The sequence below is a fragment of the Diabrotica virgifera genome, chromosome 1, assembly GCF_917563875.1.
Source record: "Diabrotica virgifera virgifera chromosome 1, PGI_DIABVI_V3a".
Taxonomy (NCBI): domain Eukaryota; kingdom Metazoa; phylum Arthropoda; class Insecta; order Coleoptera; family Chrysomelidae; genus Diabrotica; species Diabrotica virgifera.
The window spans coordinates 81,224,817-81,248,430 of record NC_065443.1 but is presented as its reverse complement, the minus strand read 5'-3'; the positions used below and the strand labels follow the sequence as shown (position 1 = coordinate 81,248,430).

Here is a 23,614-nt window from a genome sequence, read left to right as displayed (position 1 = left end):
ACCTATTTTTCATTAGCTATAACTCTGCTTTTACTAGGTACAGTGAGCTAATATATACACCAAGTTTTTCACTTTTTTACGTGCTATATTTTCGATATGAACTTTTTTTCCACCAAATACTTACTTTTTGAGTTATTTGCGAAAAACCGTCTGAAATGAAAACGTGGTTATTTTGTAGAAAAATTAACATATTCACTCGCAAATAACTCGAAAAATATCAACTTGGTGAAAAACTTTATTGAACAAAAGTTGCTTAGAATTGTCATTTTATCCGTTTCCGGACTTATTTCGAACATATATTTTTCACTCGCAAAAGGGGATGAAACTCACCCCCAGGGCAAAAGCACACATCAGCACAATATCACTTTTTTTCTTTGACATGTTGGCTACGTGTATGCCAAATTTCATGTCATTCGAAGCAGTTCTTTAAAATTTAGAGGTTTTGCAATATTTTACCTTTACAGAACGTACTATTCTCCTTTTCATGAACATTTTTCAGTGCGTCACAAATTATAGAAAAAAAGGTAAGTCCGTGATAATACACATTTATGACATTTATTCTAACGTGACATTTTAGTTAAATCTGACAGTTGTCAAATTTTATTTTCAATTTGGAATAAAACCAAATCAATTGTGTCTATTGCATTTATAAAATGGTATTTTCTTTCATTTTTATAGTCTTATAAATTGTACAGATTATATTGATAATATTATTATTTTATTTAATAAATAATTATTTTTTGATTATGGCGCCATCTATCGACAACTAGAATAATCACCGAACTAGAATAATTACCGAAGTATTCCCAGACGTGCCTTTTTTTCTGTCACATACAATTTAATGCGTTAGAGAGAAATCGAAAAACTGTGACGCACTGAAAGATGATCATGAGAAAAAGAATATATTGCAGCACAAACTAATTAGGCTGAATTATTATTTTCAAATATTATACTTCTGTTCTTATTAACAGGTGGTACAGGAGATGTGCTGTTGCCACGACGGGGCCTTGGCAGGAACTCGGACACACTAAAATATTAGACGTGTCCCTTGAACCCGTAGGCGATTTTGTGGACTCCGTCGTGGCAGCATGGGCTCTTGCTACAGGTGGACAAGCGGTGATTAGAGTCGGAGTATCCAAATCCAATCCTGCGGTAAGTTGTTTTTCATCAATTTTAATATATTTTCAAAAATAGAAAGTTTAGAATTGACTATCAGTACGGAAGTTTTTTTATTAGTGGTAATATATTACAATATTAGCTTTTGTTAGATGTGGGAACGGTTTTTGTTAGCGGTTAGGTCAAGTTAAGAAGGGGAGAGACAAAGAATGGTTTGAAACCGATTGCAAGAAAAGTCTTAACACACGGAATGAGGCAAGACTAAAATATATGGATAAACCGAGTGAAGAAAACAAGAATAAATATGGAGCGGCGAGAAGAAACGCGAAAAAAGTGTGTAGGAGTAAGAAAAGGGGGCATATGGATAAAAAGCTTCAAGAGATTGAAGAGCATTATATTAATAAAAATGTAAGAAAATTCTACCAGGAGGCGAAAAGGAGCAGTGACCAATGTGCAAGAAAACAGAACTTCTACAAGAGCAAGGAAGGGCACCTAATAGGAGATAAGCAGGGAAAGCTAAGTAGATGGCAGGAGCATTTTAGAGAGCTACTTAATGAAGAACCTGATGGAAGTGATGAGGAGCAAGTGGAAATGGTAGAGGAAGTCAGAGACCCGGCGGAAACAATGGAGACTCCAAACGTGGAAGAAATAAGAGAAATCATACATAGGATGAAAAACAACAAAAGTGCAGGCAGCAATGATATTACTGCAGAAATAATCAAGCATGGTGGAGAAGCACTTATGACGCGAATATGTAGCCTGTTGACGAAAATCTGGGAACGAGAGGAAATTCAGGAAGTATGGAGAGAGGCCATAGTATGTCCCATTCATAAGAAAGGAGATTGAGCAGTGTGTGAAAACTATAGGGGTATCACTCTCCTAGACGTAACATATAAGGTACTCGCCAGAGTCGTAAGAAGCAGACTGGAAAGGCACTTAAATGAGCAGTTTGGTGAATACCAGGGAAGGAAGATTCAGAAAGGGCAGATCCACCATAGATCAAATATTCGTGTTGAAAATTATTCAGAGCAGTACATACGAGCAACAGTTAAAGTTAAACCTCCTCTTTATAGATTTCAAACAAGCTTACGATTCTGTGATAAGCAGGCGTTTGTACCAGGCCCTAATAGTACTTGGAATTCCGGAAAAGATGATCAGACTCATAAAAATGACCTTAGTGAAGACCGACAATAGAGTAAGGATAGAAGGAAACTTAACAGGAAAATTTGAAGTTAAAAGGGGATTAAAGCAGGGAGATCTGCTGTCCACAGTACTCTTCAATTTCTTGTTGGAGGCAATATTGCGAGAAAGTGGAATACGAACGAAAGGTATGATCTTTGACAACAGAAACCAGGTTCTGGTCTTTGCGGACGATGTAGTGCTAATGGCAAGAACGGAAAGGGAACTGCTGAGGATTTTCAAACTCTTTGAAGTAAAGGCCAGGCAGTATGGACTAAGAATTAATGAGCAAAAAACAAAGTATATGGAAATGGGACAGACCTCAGATGAAGATACACAACTGAAAACTACCACAAACAACGAGAATAAAGATTCAAAAAGGTGACGGAGTTTGAGTATCTAGGAGTAACGCTAACAAGTAAAGGGAAAGAAAGCCAAGAAATTGAAAAACGAATTTCGAGATGAAGGAAGACAGTAGGAACCCTACACAAACTACTAAGAGCCAAAAACATCTCCAGAGAGGCAAAATTTAGACTCTACCGAACAGTGATCCAACATCTGGGAGCGGAGTGTCCTAAGGAAGATATTCGGGGGAGTAAAGAACGATGAAGACTTTTGGAGGAGACGAACAAATGCAGAGATTAGAGAGCTGTACCGAAAACCAAGCCAGATGGTCAGAACAAAGACACTAAGTTGGTTAGGTCATCTTGCGAGAATGGCTGACGGAAGGTGGGCAAAGGACTCGCTATTGAGATGGGAAGGAAAGAGGAGAAGAGGACGGCCCAGGAAAAAGTGGCTAGAAGCATGTAAGGAAGAGGGGTGTAGCGATGGATCGCCTCCACGTGGTGCACCCTGGGTAACGCCAAATGATCCATCCTCCCAATCCTAAGGTGTAACACCATCGTGCCGACGGGATGCATGGTACAGGGAGTAAAGTGTATCTAAAGCGATGCCCTAGAGAGATGGCGAACTCTGGGGGATTATAGCCTTAGCACGGTAAGGGCGCACTGCCGTGCCTGACAGCAATTCGTCCCAACTCGTGGGAACAAATATGGAGAACGAGATTGAAAAAACAAACACAAAAACGGGAACGGACACAGAGGTGACTTCAGTCGTGGATTCTGTATCTGTCCCAAATACTGAGCCAGAAGTTGTTCCAAGCGGAACAGACTCTGCACAAAGTAGCAAAAAACGCCTTTCTGGAGCTCAAAAAAGAAAGATGACGAAAAAGGCAAAAATGGCTGCTGGAACATGGACCACAGCAAATCCCCATAAAAACAAAACGGGAGTACTGGTAAAACCCGAGGGTAAAAAGAGACCGCGGGAGAATACCATTACCCCCCCGCAACAAAGGGTTGCTAAGAGACCAAGGAGCTCTCATGAGCAGACTAGGTCATACAGCAATGTCACAAAAGTATTCAGGATAGCGGTGGCACACAGGCACCATCCGGATACTCAACTAGATCAGGCTCACGCAGACCTGATCATCAACAAACTAAAGCTAGCAGTGGATGAGGCTCCTGTTGGAAGTCAAAATCAACTGCTACAGTTCCATAAAACATCGTTTAGCGCAGGTACTCTGTGGGTAAACTGTGCTAACGAACATACCAAAAAATGGACCACTGAGGTGGTAAGGACTATGGAGGGCCTGTGGGAAGGAGTCGACTTAAATGTGGTCGATCCCAGCCACATGCCAAAACGCCCTATGGTCCTCGCCCGCATCCCCGAGAAAGAGGCTGAAGAATCAACAGTCAGAACCCGTTTAGAGAGGCAAAATAAAGACCTTAAGACGGAAGACTGGTTGTTGAAAAATCGGAAGGTCGGAGAGGACATGCAAATCCTCGTATACACGATCGACGAGGTCTCCTATAAAACATTGAAGGCTGCAAATTTCAAGGCGTATTACAGACTTGAAAAGATATCCTTCAAAACCATCAGAGGCATTGATGGCTCCAATCAGAATCCTGCAAGCGAATCTCCAGCATAGTAAGTCAGCTTCGGCAGAACTTACTGTCGCCATGAGAAGGTTTGATGTAGCCTTGATACAAGAACCCTGGGTTTACAAGGGCAAAATAAGAGGTCTATCGGGTATTGGTGGAGAGCTTATATATAGCCGATCTGCCGATGTCCCGAGAACTTGCATAATAGTCAAACGAAACATCAAAACACTGCCGTTGATAAATCACTGTTCCAGGGATTTAACCACGGTAAAGATGAAGATCATAGATGGAGGAGGGGTGAAGCAGATAGTTTTCGGATCAGCATACCTCCCATATGATGATCCCGAACAACCACCATCAAGGGAATTGGAGCAGCTAGTGAGAGATTGCAGGAAAAATGGATTGCAATTGATCATTGGCTGTGATGCGAATGCGCACCATCTGACTTGGGGCAGTACAAACACCAATGCAAGAGGTGAGTCAGTACTACAGTTTATAATGCAACATAATTTAGACATATTAAACGTAGGAAACAAACCAACCTTCGTGACTTCACGACGGAAGGAGGTGATTGATATAACAGTTGCCACGACTAACGTGGCTAGAACTGTGAAAAACTGGCATGTGTCAGATGAGGTGTCCTTTTCAGACCATCGACACATTTGTTTTGAAATGACAGGCAATGAGCTTATCAAGGAAACTTATCGTAATCCTCGTAAAACAAACTGGGAAGCATATCAAGCAGACATAGAATATAGCTTAGGCAGGATTAACGGGAAGATAAGGCATACATTGGACCTAGACATGGCTGCCGAACAATTTCAAGAGATTGTCACGTCAGCGTTCGAAGACAACTGTCCGGAGATAGTCAGGAATTCCAACAGGAAAGTTCCCTGGTGGAATCATAATCTTGCAAATCAAAGGACAGAGGTTAGACGAAAATTTAATTTCGCCAAAAGGTCAGGCGAGTGGGGCGATTATCGCAAAGCTCTGACTGACTACAATAAGGAACTGAGAAGGGCAAAAAGAGAATCGTGGAGAAGGCATTGTGAAGAGATAGAAGGGACTTCAGAAATGGCAAGGCTCCATAAAGTTCTCTCAAAGGACCCTCAGATAAGTATTCCCTCGCTCCAAAAAGAGTCAGGTGAATACACTCAGAATGGTGAAGACACCCTGAAAGAGCTTTTCAGGGTGCACTTTCCTGAGTCTGAGACAAAACTGATACCACTAGACACATGGCAAACCGGACTGGATATCATGAATTATGGTTCTAGGGAAAACTGGCATGTGGCAAAAGAAGTTATAAACCAGGACAAAATCAAATGGGCAATAAACTCATTCGAGCCATATAAATCACCGGGTCCGGACGGGATTTATCCAATACTTCTACAGAAGGGAAACGACCTTCTTTTCAAAAAATTGTGTAAGATACTGCAGGCTAGTTTAGGGCTGGGGTACATACCAAAAGCATGGAGGCTGATAAGGGTGGCTTTTATACCCAAACCTGGCAAAATCGGACAGGAAAGGGCCAAGTCTCTGCGGCCATTAAGTCTGATGTCATTCGTACTGAAGACCTTAGAAAAACTGCTCGATAGGCATATCAGGGATGGTGTATTGGTTGAAAGTCCGATACATCGGGGACAATATGCATATCGAGCGGGAGTCTCCACAGAAACGGCACTGCACCATCTTGTACAGAGAGTGGAGTACGTTCTAGAAAACCAAGAGGTGATGTTGGGTGCATTTCTCGATATTGAGGGAGCATTTGACAACACCTCTTACGAAGCGATCACAAGGGCGATCCGTCTAAAAGGAATAGACGAAACAAGCTGTAGATGGATAGACTGCATGCTGAGAAGCCGTGTGATATATGCTACGTTGCTAGGGGATACAGTGTCAGCTCAGGTAGCCAGAGGCTGCCCACAGGGGGGAGTCTTATCTCCTCTATTGTGGAATCTGGTCATGGATGGCCTGATAGCTAGACTCGACAACGATAGGCATCACGTCCTGGGCTATGCGGATGACCTAGTCATCTTAGCCCACGGAAAATTTAATGGTACAGTCAGAGATCGAATGCAACAGGCTCTGACAGTAGTTACAGAATGGACTTCAAATGTAGGGCTTAACATCAGTCCTCTAAAGTCCAAAATCATGAAATTTACTAAAAGAAGAAATTCAGAGGAATTGGGTCCTCTAAGTCTAAATGGTATACATTTAAATCTGGTGAGTGAAGTAAAGTATCTCGGGATAATATTAGACTCAAGACTTACTTGGAATCAGCAGATAGAAAGAATAACGAAGAGAGCGGTATCTACGTTAATGGTAGCCAGACGTACTCATGGAAAAATGTGGGGTTTGAGACCAGACATGGTATATTGGACTTATAACATGGTGGTAAAACCCACAATTACATATGCATCAGTGGTATGGTGGCCAAAAGTGCAGCAAAAAAGTGCCATCATCAAATTAAGCAAGGTGCAAAGACTTGCTTGTCTCGGGATCACGGGGGCTATGAGGGGCACACCTACGGCAGCTATGGAGGCACTACTTGATCTCCCTCCTTTACATATAACAATAAGAGGTGAGGCGAGAATGGGCTATTATAGACTGCGAGAAAACCTGAGCAACGTACCAGTTAAATCAGGACATAGTAAAATAACGAATGAAATTAATGATGCCGAATGGATGATGATTTCTGACCATATGACATCAAGATATATGCCTGAAGTACCTTTTCAAGTGGACATTTGCCCACGAGACGAATGGGACAGAGGAAACTCTCGACCCAGACTGCAGGGTTGCACCTGGTATACGGACGGGTCTAAAACTGCAGACGGTTCGGGCGCAGGAATATTCTATAATGGTGGAAATTTCAACATTTCTATTCCACTGGGAGAATGTACCTCCGTATTTCAGACAGAGATTTTTGCAATCTTGCAGTGTGCAAGAGAAAACAACCTGAGGGCATTCGAACTGCAGCGGGTTAACATATGCACAGATAGCCAAGCAGCCATTGGGGCTCTTATAAGCCCTAAGGTGAACTCTAGGCTGGTGTGGGAATGTCGACAAGAACTTGATAGACTGGCACAACATAACAGTGTTATACTGGTATGGGTTCCAGGTCATCGGGGCATATACGGCAATGAAAGAGCTGATGCACTTGCCAAGAGAGCATCAGCTACAAAATACCTGGGTCCAGAGCCGGCCGTGGGAGTGCCAAAAAGCACCGTCCGCGAACGAAAAAAAGCCTGGATCCGAAGCCAACACAACTCACACTGGGAGAGTGTACCCGGTCAAACACATGGCAAGATGTATATCGGACGGACATGTGCTAGTAGAGCTGAGTTACTGCTGAAAACAAGCAGGAATCAGCTCAGAGTCATAACAGGTTTCCTCACTGGACATGCGCCAGTTAAGGGTCACCTGCATACAATGGGGCTGTTTCATGGAGACTTGAGCTGCAGACTCTGTAACAGAGAACCTGAAACAGTCAACCATATTTTGCATGACTGTGAGGCATTGGATCGGAGGCGGCAAACACTTTTCGGAGACATCGAAATGACTCCAAAATTATATGGCACCCACCCACTAGACCTGTACAAGCTGGTACAGGGTTCCAGAATTCTGGAATGGGTTTCATAAACAATGGAAGATGTACAATAAGCCAAGTGGCTGCAGTACAACCGGTTCACAACAGACGGCTTCCAGGGAAAAAAAAAAATGTAAGGAAGACCTGGAAACAATCGGAATATCAAATTGGAGAACTGCGGCCATGGATAGGAGAAAATGGAGGAAAACCGTGGAGAAATTCCAAGCCATGGGTCTTTAAGGCCTGTTGAGCTATATTATATATAGATGTGGGAACGTAAAATCCATCAACTAATATACTACCCTTGCCAGAGATAGCGTGACAAACTAATGGAGGCGCAGACCCAACAGCGAGGTAGAGTCTCTGTTAGGAAAGGAGAATTTAGTGAGATATATAAAGGCCAAAATACTAAAATGGGCAGAACATGTGATACGCAGTAACGACATTCGCCTCAGTAACAATGATTTTTGGAAAAGACCTGATGGGAGGATGGCCTACAAAAAGGTGGACAAATGTAGTCAGCGATGATCTCGACTACATCTCGAGAAAATGAGTGTGCCAATGAGAAATATTGGCGCAGGACCGACAAACATGAAAGGCAATATTAAACGAGGCAAAGACTTTCGAAGAGTTGTAACGTCATGGGATATGATAATGAGAAGTTAAGTTAGGATCATCGAGCAAAATACATACTTTCTCGATCCAAAAACCTGGATACTTTTTAATATAACAATAAATAAAAATATTTATTCGCTTTACAACTTACGAGAGGTAGATCAAATATAAACCGACCTTTGCTAATAACTTTTTATTGAATTATAATTACAACAATTAAACAATTCTTCATTTTTCTATATACATTTCTTCTTTCTGTATGCATTTTCCCAACGGCTAGGAAGTTTCTGTATTCCATTTTCATAAAAAGAATGTGGGTGGGTATCTAATCAATTGCTCCACTTGATTATTATCGTCAAAACGCGCTTCGCCTAGTGCCTTTTTTTATTGGACCGTACATGTGGTAATCACATGGTGAAAGATCAGGACTGTATACAAGATGTTCAACGAGAGTCCAATGCATTTCCGATATTTTTTCATAAATATTAGGGAAGCTGTATGCGGTTGGTCGTTGTCATGCAAGAGCAACACATTTCGTATAGAACATCCCCCTCTTTTGGACCTATAGGCAGCTAGAACGCGGTCCAAAAGACTACAGTTATAGGCGGCATTAATGGTTCATCTCTCATGAAGAAAATCCAGCAACAAAATGCCACGATAATCCAAAAACACTGTCGCAATAAGGTCACGAATGGCGTCAATATTTTCCTGAGACGTGCTTGTTTTTGGATATCGTTGATGACTTTTGTTTTGCAAGGCATCTCGTCCTTCACGATCTTGTCTATGCAAAAATTTCACTTGTATACTGGACAGTGTTGATCCTCATATTAATTTTTCAATGTTTGCAAAATTTCAGCGGGACCAACATTTTCTATTGCGAGGAATTTGGTAACAATGCGTTGTGCAACGAACATGGCCTTACCCCTTTATCATCGCAACCATGATACTATAAACATAGATTAACATAACATGTTATGTTAATCTGTACTATAAATAACAAGATAATATGTTGCGCATTTCGAAGAGAAGGGAGTCGTGATGTAACTAGAGACTTAAGTTCGTAATGGTTCGTAATGTCTGAATGATTTCCGATTAGTTTGAATTGCTCGCGGTTGTATAGTCCAGCCTGTATGGTCTCCCCCGTTAGGTAAATTATTCCGATTCGATTTTTTTGCACAAACTTACTAAAAAAGAGTTCCTTATAACAAATCCACAGGGTGCCGGGAGTTGCCGCGGTCAGAAAATTGTTTAAACAATTTTTTAAACAAATTCAAAAAATTAATTTTTTCAGTTCGTTCAATGTTCTTAGATTTTTTTGGGTCATTCTAAGCAAAAAAGGTCTCTTGTGGTAGGGGAGCAAAGTATGCTAAATATGCAGTCACTCGAGCGTTATGAGGACCTATTGGGTTGTGAAGAGTAGGTCCTAAAACCAAAAAAAATTAAGTAAAGTTTTCCATTTTAGTGGGGACTTTCCATTTTTGATTTAATTTTCCATTTCCAACAATCGTTTTTTTTTAGATTATAGCGCCATCTATCCATAATTCTAAAAAAAGAATGTGTATGTACTTTGTACGCACGTAAGAAGTTATAGTTCTATTATATAATTTCAAAGAAATAAATATACTTAACAGGTTATTTGTATTTTATCTAAATATTAAACTAACTTTCTTACCTACCACTTATAAAATTTTTTTATTAAAACGATACCAAAAATTAAAAAAAAATAAAAAGAATATGAAACGGTCGGGGATTTTAACCCGGGACCTCTCGATCTCCGGTCACACGCTCTCCCACTGAGCTATATTCCCTTTGCTTTGACAGGTTACAAGATTTCTCATACATACTGACAAATTTAATAGACCAAGTGAAGTATACATAAATACTTTAAATATACTTACTATTATTATAAAATATCTTATTCCCGAGGAAGACAAATCCAAAGACACACAAATTGTAATAAAAAATACATTTACTAAAAACACTAATATATCCTTTTAATGACTTATTTGCGCTGACATCGCTGATACATACATATCTTGAAAGATTAGCAACGAACTACATACTGTCTGTGTGCGCATGCGCCCGGTATTATAAAATTTCACTCTCGATCGTAAAGAAGTATAACTTCAAAAATGTCTCGAATAAAACTTATTTTCACGTAAGGAATCCACATCTGCAATAAAAAATGGGGGCTCCCATTTAAGATTTTAAAGTAACCTTAAAGTAACCCCCACCTTCGTGGGGTGTCGTATTTGATGCCATTCGATAGATTTTTCAAAAATATTGAATAAGTGTATTTTTCAGTTTTTCGATCTGATGTTCATTTCGCGAAATGTTAACTTACCTTGGATTTGTTCCAAAACGACGAGAACCGTCATGAAATGATCACGAAACTGCGCGCAGATAACAAAATAATACGTTCCATGGGTTATTTTGTTTACTGCGCAGTTTCGTGATCGTTTCATGACGGTTTTTCGTTTTGTTGGAACAAACCTCTTATCTTAATCTGACGATTTCGAGTTTTTCAAAGGATAGATTTTTTTTTCGGCCCCCATTTAACGAACTCCCTTGCCTTAAGAGCCAATATATGGTAGAGGTACATTTTCAGGGTGCAACGTTTCTCCCCATGTAATAATCTGACGCGCTCGAGTAACTGCAAAAATCCCCGCTTGGGCTCCCCTACCATTGTGATTTTTCTCTAAAATTTATGTTTGTCGAGTTATACGAGTACGCGATTTAATATTTGAAAAACGCGAAAATCGACATTTTCAAGGCTTAATAACTCGGTTAAAAATTATTACTATGAAAGTTAGAAAGTGACCAAATCAAACTTTAAAGTCCACCCTACAAGATCCTGAAGAAATTTTTGTCATGATTTTATTACTAAGCTGTTATTTTTATTATTAACAATGAGCGCTAACTGCATATAGGCGGCCGTCAATAGTGAGTGCGAAAGAGATGCACCATTCCGGCCGTCTAATGGTGCATCTCACTTGCACTAACATTGACGGCCGCCTCACTTAGCGCTCATGGTTAACAATTAAAAATAACAGCTCAGTAATAAAATAATGACAAAATTTCTCCAGGATCCTGTAGGGGGGCTTTCAACTTTGATTCAGTCACTTTTTGACTTTCATAATAATAATTTTTAACCTAGTTATTAAGACTTGAAAATTGCCATTTTCGCGTTTTTCAAATTATAAATCGAGTATAACTCAACAACAGTCAATTTTAGATAAAAATTACAAGAGACCTTTTTGGCTCATAATGACCCAAAGAATCTAAAAGAATTATACGAAGTGAAAAAATTGATTTTTTGAATTTGTTTAAAAAAATTGTTTAAACAATTTTCCGACCGCGGCACCTCCCGGCACTCTGTATTTGTTATAAGGAACTCTTTTTAAGTGAGTTTGTGCAACAAAATCGAATCGGAATATGTTAACTAACGGGGGCGACGATAAAGCGTGGACTATAAGCTAACAACAAGAATTCAAATTCCGGTCTCCAGTTACGTCATGCGATGTTTTTTATAGTATCATGATCGCAACAATAACTGACTGCACGTGATTAGAGAACAGGCGGTAGCGCGCAGTCACACATTAGGCTATAACCTCCCACCACAGAACCAATTTTAGACATATATACAGCTTATGCAGCGGGGGCAGAAAGGTCGGTTAATATTTGATTCACCACGTACTTTTTAGGGTCACGTATGGGAACATGTTAATACAGATCAACCTCTAACCAGTATTAGCTGCGGTCCGTTCAAACAAGTTTGGGCCGTAGGAAGGAAAGGCTGTGCTTATTATCGCTTTGGTATTACTGAGGAAAAACTTGAGGGAGAAAAATGGATATGTGTGGAACCTCCGAAAGGTGGTCAACTCAAGCAGATATCAGTCAGTTCGATTGGTGTTTGGGCCGTCGACCATGAAGGACGAATACACGTAAGAAAAGAGATCACGCCTACTTTTCCAGAAGGAACGCACTGGCAGACTATTGTCGCTGACCCGCCTATTTTAAGTAAGTTCCAATATCTAGATTATAATTTAGACATTAATGAGATAGTACGGGATCCGAATATAGGTCGATCTGTATCCATCTGCTTGAGAGATGAAACATTTTTTTTTATTAAATTTCATACATAGAAAAATATTTCTAGCATGGGTTGCCAATCAAAATCGTGTCATAGCTATCCTTAAGGGGGAGCCGTAGGGGTTGAAATCAATATTTCAAGCACAGTTTTTTTTTAGTATGGTCGAATTATTTTATATTTAAATTAAATAGGCATATTCAGAACAATTCATAGATTATTCAAGAAAAAACTCAAGGAGAAATATTGAAAAATAAGCCAACGGCGTCAAAGGACCCTGCAGAAACCTTATGGAAAATGGCTCTCTGTCAAATGCTCTGAAACGCTGGGTTCTGGGTTCTGGTAGTCCTTTATGTGTAGAACAAAAGACTCACTGGGCCCCTCGCTCCAAAAAATCATGGTTTTAAGATATAAGCCTCTAAAGTTACAGGTACAGTGAGGACGTTTGAGTTGGAATAAATTCATTTTCTCGAAAATGGGAGGCTCTGGAGATAAATTACGAATCAGGTCGATTTTTATTTTTAAATTATAATTTTTTGGAATATATGTGATACTGGTGACGTCATCCATCTGGGCGTGATGACGCAATCGATGATTTTTTTTAAATAAGAATAGGAGTCGTTTGATAGCTCGTTTGAAAGGCTATTGAATTCTCTATTCAATAATATAAACATTGACATAATTATTTATACAGGGTGCCCAAAAATTTTTTTTGAATTAAATTAATTGACTAAATTAACTATTTAGATGGGAAATAAGCCACAATTAAATTGAAAAAAATAATTTTATTAACGTTTCGACTCCCGAATCGGGTGTCGTTGTACAAAATACAAAATACTACTTAGTGTTATTATTTTATTATTATATCAGTAGTATTTTGTATTTTGAAAACGACACCCGATTTGGACGTCGACACGTTAATATTTTTTTTTCAATTTAATTGTGGCTTATTTCCCATCTAAATAGTTAATCAGTAGAATTTTGTATTTTGACAACGACACCCGATTTGGGCGTCGAAACATTAATAAAATTATTTTTTTTTTCAATTTAATTGTGGCTTATTTCCCATCTAAATAGTTAATTTTAAAAATGCCACAAGGAAATAGCTTTAGAATAAAATTAATTGACATAAAAAGAAGAATGTATATAATTTATTTAGTTCGAAATACATTTTACTGCTGTCCGAAAACAGTAAAAAATGTTTATTTGATAAATAAATATTGCTCTTCGCTTAAATTTAATATTAAAGCTACCATCCACCTGTCCCTTAGCAGTTTGAACATTTAATTTAAGCGAAAAGCAATGTTTATTTTTCAAATTAACATTTTTTTCTAGTTTCTGACAGCAGTAAAATATATTTCGAATTAAATAAATTACATACATTCTTCTTTCTGTCTCAATTAATTTAATTCAAAAAATTTTTTGGCCGCCCCGTATAAATAATTATGTTAATGTTTATATTAGTAAATAGAGAATTGAATAACCTTTCAAATGAGCTATCACACGACCCCTATTCTTATTTAAAAAAAATCATCGATTGCGTCACTAGTATGATATATATGCCAAAAAATTATAATTTAAAAATAAAAATCGACCTGATTCGTAATTTATCTCCAGAGCCGTCCATTTTCGTGAAAATGATTATTCCAACTCAAACGTCCTCACTGTACCTATAACTTCAGAGGCCTATATCTTAAAACCATGATTTTTTGGAGCGAGGGGCCCATTGATTGTTTTGTTCTACACGTCAAGGACTACCAGAACCCAAAGTTTCGGAGCATTTGACAGAGAGCCATTTCCCATAAGGTTTCTGCGGGGTTGTTTTTAAAGACACCTCAAGAAACAATGAATTTTGCGGTGGACATCAGAACTCATCATTAGATCATGATAAACAAAAAGTTCAAAAAGATTTTATTAGCTTATGAGTTTTTCGAGGTAACGCTGTCGAGTTTTATTAGCTTTATCGAATCTTGACTTTTTGATATCACTCAGAAGTCAAAACAACGAATTTTTTTTTGCAAAAAAGGGTGAAAATCCACATATTTATTTAGTCCATGTGGTGAGACCGCTCCCGTCTGGAAAAATTTCTGATTCGGTTTCTTTGTGGATTCCTATTCAAAAATGTACCCTTTAAACAAATCTGAAGGGTGCCGGCCGGAATTTTTGGGCAGAAATTGTTTAAACAATTTTTTTAAACAAATACAAAAGATCACGTTTTTTTTGCTCCGGAACATATATTTTTGAGTTTTGTGGGTCATTCTGAACAACAAAGGTATCCTGTAAATTTTCTCAGAAGTTTATAGTTTTCGAGTTATAGGCGATTTAAAATCTGAAAAATGCGAAAATACGCATTTTCGAGGCTTAAAAATTCATATTAAAATTAGTATTTTTGAGGTTGCCAGATACTTAAATTGAAGACTAAATATTCAGCTTCAAGATTCTGAAGAGTGATCGCGTCTAACTTTAATTTATACCGTTGTTTTCTAATGGTTAAATATGCGTGTTTATCCGATTTTTTTGCCGGTGCGGCGCGCTCCGTTTCAAAAGTCTTTTATTTTCCTCCGAAAAATATTTTTTCTAGACTCTTTGGGACATTCTAAATAAAATAAGTATCTTGACATTTTTCTCAAAAGTTAACAGTTTTAAAGTTATAAGCGATTTAAAATCCGAAAATGCGTTTTTTTGTCATTTTCGGATTTTAAATCGCTTATAACTTAAAAACTATTACCTTTTGAGAAAAATGACAAGAAACTTATTTTAGAATAACACAAATAATCTAGAAAAAATATTTTTCGGAGGAAAATAGGAGATTTTTGAAATGGAGCGCGCCGCACCGGCAAAAAAATCGGATAGACACGCATATTTAACAATTAAAAACAACGGTATAAATTTAAGTTAGACCCGATCACTCTTCAGAATCTTGAAGCTGAATGTTCAGTCTTTAATCTAAGTATCTGGCAACTTCAAAAATACTAATTTAAATATGACTTTTTAAGCCTCGAAAATGCGTATTTTCGCATTTTTCAGATTTTAAATCGCCTATAACTCCAAACCTATCAATTTCTGAGAAAAATTACAAGATACCTTTCTTGTTTCGATTGACCCAAAAAATCTAAAAATATATGTTACAGAGCAAAAAACATGATCTTTTGTATTTGTTTAAAAAAATTGTTTAAACAATTTCTGCCCAAAAATTCCGCCCGGGACCCTTCAGATTTGTTTAAATAGGACATTTTTGAATAGGAATTCACAAAGAAACCGAATCAGAAATTTTTTTCAGACGGGAGCGGTCTCACCACATGGACTAATTATTGTTAAACAAAAAATAAGCACAAAACAAAAAATATCTCGACAGCGTTACCTCAAGGAATGTCTAAAGAAAATATATCCAAAATTCAGCACGCTTGAACGTAGTGAACAACGGTCAACAGCTGTTCTCATTTTTTTTTTTTTTTTTTTGTAAATTACTCCGCGATTCGCAAATATTCCGTTGTGCATCATTTTACGATTTGACAAACAAAAAAGAAATTGAAAATAAAAGTTGACACTATTTTAAACGCTTTTTCCTCAAAACTGCTTTTTTAAAGGCTGTAGACACTGTAACTCAAAAACTACTTGACCGACCCACTTGGAATTTTGTATATATTTTCTTTGTGCATTCTAAGAGATCTATTTTGTTTTATGAATTTTTTGTTTAACAATAATAAATATGTTGACTTTCACCCTTTTTTGCAAAAAACTTCGTTGTTTTGACTTCTGAGTGATATCAAAAAGTCAAAAGTTGATAAAACTAAAAAACTCGACAGTGTTACCTCGAAAAACTTATAAGCTAAAAAAATGTTTTTGAATTTTTGGTTTACCATGATCCAATGATGAGTTCTGATGTCCACCGCAAAATTCATTATATTTTGAGGTGTCTTCAAAAATTTGTCACCGTTGGCTTATTTTTCAATATTTCTCCTTGAGTTTTTTCTTGAATAATCTATGAATTGTTCTGAATATGCCTATTTAATTTAAAAATAAAATAATTTTACCATACTTTCAAAAAATATGTGCTTGAAATATTGATTTCAACCCCTACGGTCCCCCCTTAAGGATAGCTATGACACGATTTTGATAGGCAAAGCATGCTAGAAATATTTGTGTATAATAAAAGAAATAAATAAATAAAGAAATCTGAAATTTAATAAAAAAATGTTTCATCCGGCAAGCAGATGGGTAGAGATCGACCTATATTCGGATCTTAGACTAAGATGGGATTAAACCATAATTAACTGTAATGAGAATTAGAATTAAATTTTATTATTTTGTTTTGTACCTTCCAATTTCCACTCCGAAAAGTTTCATGTATTTATTATTTTGTTTTGTACCTTCCAATTTCCACTCCGAAAAGTTTCATGTAATATCGAAACAGTCTTGAAACTTGTAAGACATAAATACACGGTGTTTTAAATTTAGACACGTTTTTATAATCAGTTTGTTCAAAAATTAGGTTATATTTCCGGATAGAGAAAACAAAAATACGAAGATTTAACCTAAAACACTTAAATAAAATATTCCTCCTTATCGAGATACAGGGGTGTTTTATTTCAAATATTCTAAAATGATTTTAGCCCATTGCTTTAACAACTTTCAATATTTTTATTCAAACTTGACAAACAGTTTACACATGTTAAGATACTTTAACTAGTGTTAAAAGATAGTTTTCTGGTGTTACCCGAGGCCTACAGTAACTGTAGGTATATTTACTACATTTTTCCTGCTTTTTTCGCCTCAGAATCTACGCCACTCTCGCAATAATTATTTCAGCATATTTTTTTTATTTTTTGTTACTTTTCACATAAATATCATCCGTTGTCTCAATGCGATAGAGTAAGTAGTTTTCAAGTTATTTAAGTTTAAACGTATTGGATTCAATAAGATTATGTATTTTAAACACAATAATGTATTGAATGTTGTTTAAAATATTCTTTTTCTCATAGGCATCTTTCAGTGCGTCAGTTTTTCAATTTCTTTCTAACGCATTAAATTGTATGTGACAGAAAAAAGGCACGTCCGTGATTACATACATTCATAACATTTATTCTAGTTATCGATAGATGGCGCTATAATCGAAAAAATTATTTAGGAATTATATAATATATCTACGAATATAATCTGTACAATTTATAAGACTATGCAAATCAAAGAAAATACCATTTTATAAATGCAATAAACACAATTGATTTGTTTTTATGCCAAATTGCAAATAAAATGTGACAACTGTCAGATTTAACTAAAACGTCATGTTAGAATAAATGTTATAAATGTGTATTAGCACGGACTTACCTTTTTTTCTATCATTTGTGACGCACTGAAAAATGCTTATGAAAAGGACCATACATAATCGTATTGAATCCATTATCTTTAAACGCAAATAACTTGAAAACTACTTACTCTATCGCATAAGAAAAAGGGATGATATTTACATAGAAAGTAACGAAGAATCAAAAAAAGAATGTGTGTGTACTTTGTACGCACGTAAGAAGTTATACTTCTATTATATGATTTCAACGAAATTAATATACTTTAAAACTTTAAACAGTTTATTTATATTTCATTTAAATATTAAACTAACTTTAATATTTACTACTTCTCAAAAATTTTTATTAAAACAGTGCCAAAAATTAAAATAATAAAAGAATAAAACACACACAAACAAACACATTGAAAAATGCCACAAATGATTTCTGAACAATGTAGGAAAAAATTTTAACTAAATACGTATTTTCTGAAAAAAAATTATATAATAAATAAACTTACAATCATAAAATGTATAAAAAAAATAAAAAATAAAAGTTTCCATTGGGGTTCGAACCCGCTTATCAGCGCAGTTAGTATTGAAATTCATTCACCTTAAACTTTTACCCACGGAGACCATGTGTCATCATGTGCGAAGATCAACTAACTAAACGGATTAAACTTTTGACGGTTCTGAATTTAACCAAATTATTTTGATTTTGAATTGAAATTATTTAGAATTTAAAGAAATATTAAAATACATACAACAAAATATAGAGTAAGAAAACAATGTATTAGGTGAATATTGATAGAAATTTTGATGGTAATCAAATTATGTAAATCAAAGCATTACATACTATTTTGGTAGGTTCTTTTTAAATTTTCCAAATAGGTAGTTAATATGAAATTTTTTATTAGGATACTGAAAGATTTACAATTACTATGTACCTGTCGCTTTTAAAAACTATTTAAAAAGTCACTACAATATAAGTCACTTCAAACTAAGTCACTTCTCTGCCATCACAACAATAAAAACTAATATACACAACAATAATTTGTCTATCCAAAATCTCCATATTAAACAATTATTGACAGATGATTTTAACACCCAATCAGATCCCGTATAACGTTTATACCATACTGTCGGTGTGCGCATGCGCTAAGTAAAACAAAAAATTTACCCTCGTGCCTAAAGAAGTATAACTTCAAAAACATGCTGAAATTATTATTACAACAGTGGCGTAGATTGTGGGGATGAAGCGGGAAAAATGAAGTATATATCCCTACAGCACGCCTATGGTAACAGCAGAACTATCTTTTAACACTAGTTAAAGTATCCTAACATGTGTAAACTTTTTGTCAAGTTTGAACAAAAAATTTTGAAAGTTGTTAAAGCAATGGGCTAAAATAATTTTAGAATATTTGAAATAAAACACCCTGTATCTCGGTAAGGTGAAATATTTTATTTAGGTGTTTTAGGTTAAATCTTCGTATTTTGTGCTAAGGTTTCTCCAGTTACTATATGGACAATTCTTAAAGAAACGCCCTGTATAATTTCTGTATAATATATAAACGCGGTGTCAAAAGATACAGTTTTTCTAGTGATGTTGTTCAAAAAGTAAATTAGTCAAAAGTTGCCACCACTGCTGTTACTCTGTCAGTATCAAATGAAAATATTAAGTAGTAAATTGTTAGACATTCGGCAAATGTTTCCATTACGGTCAAGATTTCTGTCGGGTCCTTCGATACTCCATTGTATCGTTGTAGTATAATAATATTCATAATAATGAACTAATCATGTAGGGAGGTATTGTTGGTATCTAGTGGGCGCATATTTTTTGAAGTTGTAAATAGTTAATATAAATTGCTAATACTTACATTATTTTTTCAGATTCTGCTTCAGACACAACTGGCTTCAAACACGTGAGTGTTAGTCATAATCAAGTTTGGGCTACCACAAATGGTGGAATAATAGTGAGAAGGGAAGGTATATGCGCTGCAAATCCCGCAGGATCTGGTTGGGATATTGGAATAGCGGTAATAAATTCTACAATATTATACACTAGTTCTAAGTATAAAATATTGTTTATACAATTTACTATTTTTCTTGGGAAATAAGCCACAATTTAAGTTGGAAATTAAATTCATTGACGTCTCGACTTCCATTTCGGAAATCGTTGTCTTCTTCTTTTTGTATAGACATGACTCTGTCTGTTTTTTCAATGTGCCTCTAGTAAGTTGTCGTTCCATCGTTTTCGTGGTCTTCCCACTGATCGTCTTCCTATTGGTTAACCGTCTCTCGCTGTCCTGACTTTTTGTTGTCATTCGGCTTATGTGGTCATTCCATTCTATTCTTCTGTTTCTTACCCAGTTATTAATGTTATCCACCTTGCATCTCCTTCGTATATCTGTACTTCTAGCTCTATCCCATAGAGTCTTACCATCTATTTTTCGAAGGGTTTTCATCTCCGCTGTTTCGAGCAATCTTTTTGTCCTCTCCGTGTCGGGTCGTGTTTCTTCCGCGTATGTCATTATTGGTCTGATGACTGTTTTGTAAATTCTGCCTTTTATTTCTTTTCCGATATTTTTATTTCTCCATATTGTGTCATTCAGGCAACCTGCGGCTCTGTTTGCTCTATTCGCTTGATCTTCCATTTCTGTTTCGAGCCTTCCGTAGCTAGATAGTGTGATGCCTAGGTATTTAAAGTCCATCACTTGTTCTATTATCTGACCTTCCAGCTCCAATTTACGTCTTATTGGATCTGCTGTTATAACCATGCATTTTGTCTTTTTGAGGAAATTAACATGTTAAATTTTCTGGCGATTATGTTAAATTGGTGCAGCATACGTTGTAAATCATCTTCACTTTGAGAGATTAGTATTGCATCGTCCGCATAGCAGATTATTTTAAGTTGTTTTTCTTCCATTTGGTATTCTTTTTTAGTTCTTACTTTTTTATTATTTCGTTGTCGAAATACAAAATATCAATAAATTAAACAAATCTTGTTTATATTGCTTGGTAAAAATTCTTCTAATAATTTAATTTAATCTGACTCATTCATATTGACAATTCAGACGTCTATTATACATTTTAAAATTTTAGGTTTTTTTTATCTTTAGACAAATTAAAATAAAATTATCTATGGAATGGACTGTATTTATTTTCGCTGGTAAGAAAATAATACATTAAAATAAAAACTATTTATGTCAAAAAAAATCTGACAATCTTTAATTGTCCAATCTCTGACAGAGAGCATCAAAGGTGGTTTGGTAATAGTCACCAGAAAATTAAATTTTATCTATTATACGCAAAATTATTGTCGCAAAAGCTGAAACTTATGACTATTTGGCAAACGACTGTTAGGAATATCACTAATAAACGTGGCTTTAAATTCTAACCAATGTTCAAATTCTCTTTTAAAGACTGGGTTTTTAATTTTTTGTAACATAATTTGATTTAAGGAGTCTACTTGAGGAGTAGAACTCAAACTAGAATCATGTGAAGACTACAAAGTGTTACTTTCAATATATATCTATAAGTATAGAATAGTAGTATAAAATATCTATTTTCAAATAATTCATTTTCCTCATACTGTTCTTGTAATTTGTCATCCCGTGTTAAAAAATCTCAATTTGCAATTGAACATATATTGAAATTCTGTTATATATATATTGACATCAATTTCATATCTTCATTTAATTTATGATAAAGCTGGTTTACTACTTGGCGTAGCAGCGTAATAAAAGACTCTAAATATGTCAGTTTTCCCTATTATTACCTTTGACACCTATTATTATACTATTTATTATAAAATATTTATTTTTTTAGGGCAATTGGCAGCATGTGAGTGTAAGGGCTTTCAATTAATACTAAGCTAATGTGATTATATGAAGTTCAAAAATTCCATTTTTTTATTTGCCGGACTTATACGTCCAAGAACATTTAGTTTTAAGTTTTATTTATGTATAGATTGCGCTAGTCCTATTTTGTTGATATTTTTTATTTATACAATAAATTATTTTTACCAAAAATCAGTTTTTTTTATAAATTATGTAATATAGTCTTCATAAATCAAGATCTTATGAACGAGAAGAAAAGTTTGCAATTGGCTCCGTGCGTCTCCCCTCTACTTACAGTCACGTGACACGCTGTCAGATTTTGTAAGGACGTTTTAACATTGAGTCTTATGGGATTATTTTGTTAAACTTGAATATTTTATTTTGTAGTGATAATAACCGAATACAATTGTTAGAATTCATTAGTTATTAATTTATACTGTAATTTATAGTGCGACAAAAATATTTTCTTTTTCGTTAATAAATATTTATTGACATAAACTGCGATAGTGAGGTTATGTATACAAAATCAAACTGATAATCAATATTGGAAAGTGAAGAATTTATATCAGATTAAAGTGCGTTTTTATTTTCTGTTTATATTAATACATAGTATCACTAGCGTGACACGGCATTTTTTTAAATATCTCATTTAAACATACACAAAGCGTCCTTATAAAATTTCAAAAAACCGCCACCATGAGCAGGTCGGTCGATTATGCTTTGACACTTTGTTAACGCTCGGAGCGAATACCTTGAGTACTAATATATCCAGTGACTGTATACTACAAGTAACTTACTTTTCACACCAAACATAGCAAGTAAATCAACAAAAATACGGTACGGCACTGCTTCTTCTGTTTTCTTCCCTCGAGAATATGATAGTTGGAGTATGAGGACAGAGTAAATCTGTATTTGTGTTCACAAATCTGTATATATGAACAACTGCAGGATATATTCTCTCTACAGAATGCTCATACATAATATTTACAAGAAAGCTGCAATGAAAATATAAATAGATGAGAAAAACCCAAACCTATACCAATCAACAGAGGAGTTCGTCAGGGAGATGTTATCTCCCTAAAGCTGTTCACACTGGGACTGGAAGACGTGTTCAAAGACATTAACTGGGCAGATAAAGGAATAAATGTTAATGGAAGAAAACAGTCATTTGAGATATGCTGACGACATTGTAATATTCGCTACAAGTTTCGAAGAATTTCAGACTGTGATGACGCAACTATTTCAAGCTTCGATCTTAAGATGAACTTGGAAAAAACAAAAATAATGAATACACCGAACATTAAAAAATAACGTTGAACGACATAAATTTAGAAACAGTAAGCGAATACATCTACCTGGGACAGATAATGAAAGTTAACAAAGAAACTTCCGAAATTACCAGAAGAATAAGGTTAGCGAGGGCAAGATTTGGAAAACTGAGTTGGATCTTGAAAAGCAGTAATATAGAACAATATTTGAAAACCAGAGTTTACGATCAGTGTATCCTCCCTATACTTACGTATGGTTCAGACGTGGACACCCATCAAGACCAATACGGATAAAATGGTGGAGACACAAAGAGCGATGGAAAGATCAATGCTCAGGGTGAGACTTATAGACAAAAAAAACAAACAAATGGATTGAGCAAAACCAAAAAAGACGCAGGAGAACATGCTGCCAAATTAAAATAGATCTTCGCAGGACACAATGCCCGACAAAGATGGAATCACGAAATACGACAATGGAGACTACGGTTACCAAGGAGAAGCAGAGGAAGGCTTTAAATGAGATGGGCTGACAACATTAAGAAGATTGGGAGGACACAACTGGAAGCAAGTGGCACAAAATAGAAAACACTGAATTGAATTGGGGGAGTCCTATGTCCAAAGTTGGATTACTTAAGGCTGAAGAAGAAGAAAGACTGGTATAAGAAGGAACATAGTATAATTTCATCTCTTTTGTTTC

At 35.9% G+C, this 23,614-nt stretch overlaps 1 protein-coding gene across 2 annotated transcripts in view; it reads left to right on the top strand.

Annotated features, from left to right (window-relative positions):
* The window catches only part of LOC114332675 (tectonin beta-propeller repeat-containing protein), a 137,116-nt gene extending 115,275 nt beyond the window's left edge, over positions 1-21,841 (top strand). For both annotated transcript variants that reach the window (XM_028282504.2, XM_028282503.2), the window contains exons 11-14: positions 972-1,152; positions 12,144-12,459; positions 19,701-19,846; positions 21,639-21,841. In XM_028282504.2, coding sequence (XP_028138305.1) covers positions 972-1,152; positions 12,144-12,459; positions 19,701-19,846; positions 21,639-21,677 — 682 coding nt within the window. In that variant the 3' untranslated portion in view covers positions 21,678-21,841. The remainder of the gene's footprint in view (positions 1-971; positions 1,153-12,143; positions 12,460-19,700; positions 19,847-21,638) is intronic.
* The last annotated feature ends 1,773 nt before the right edge of the window (positions 21,842-23,614 follow it).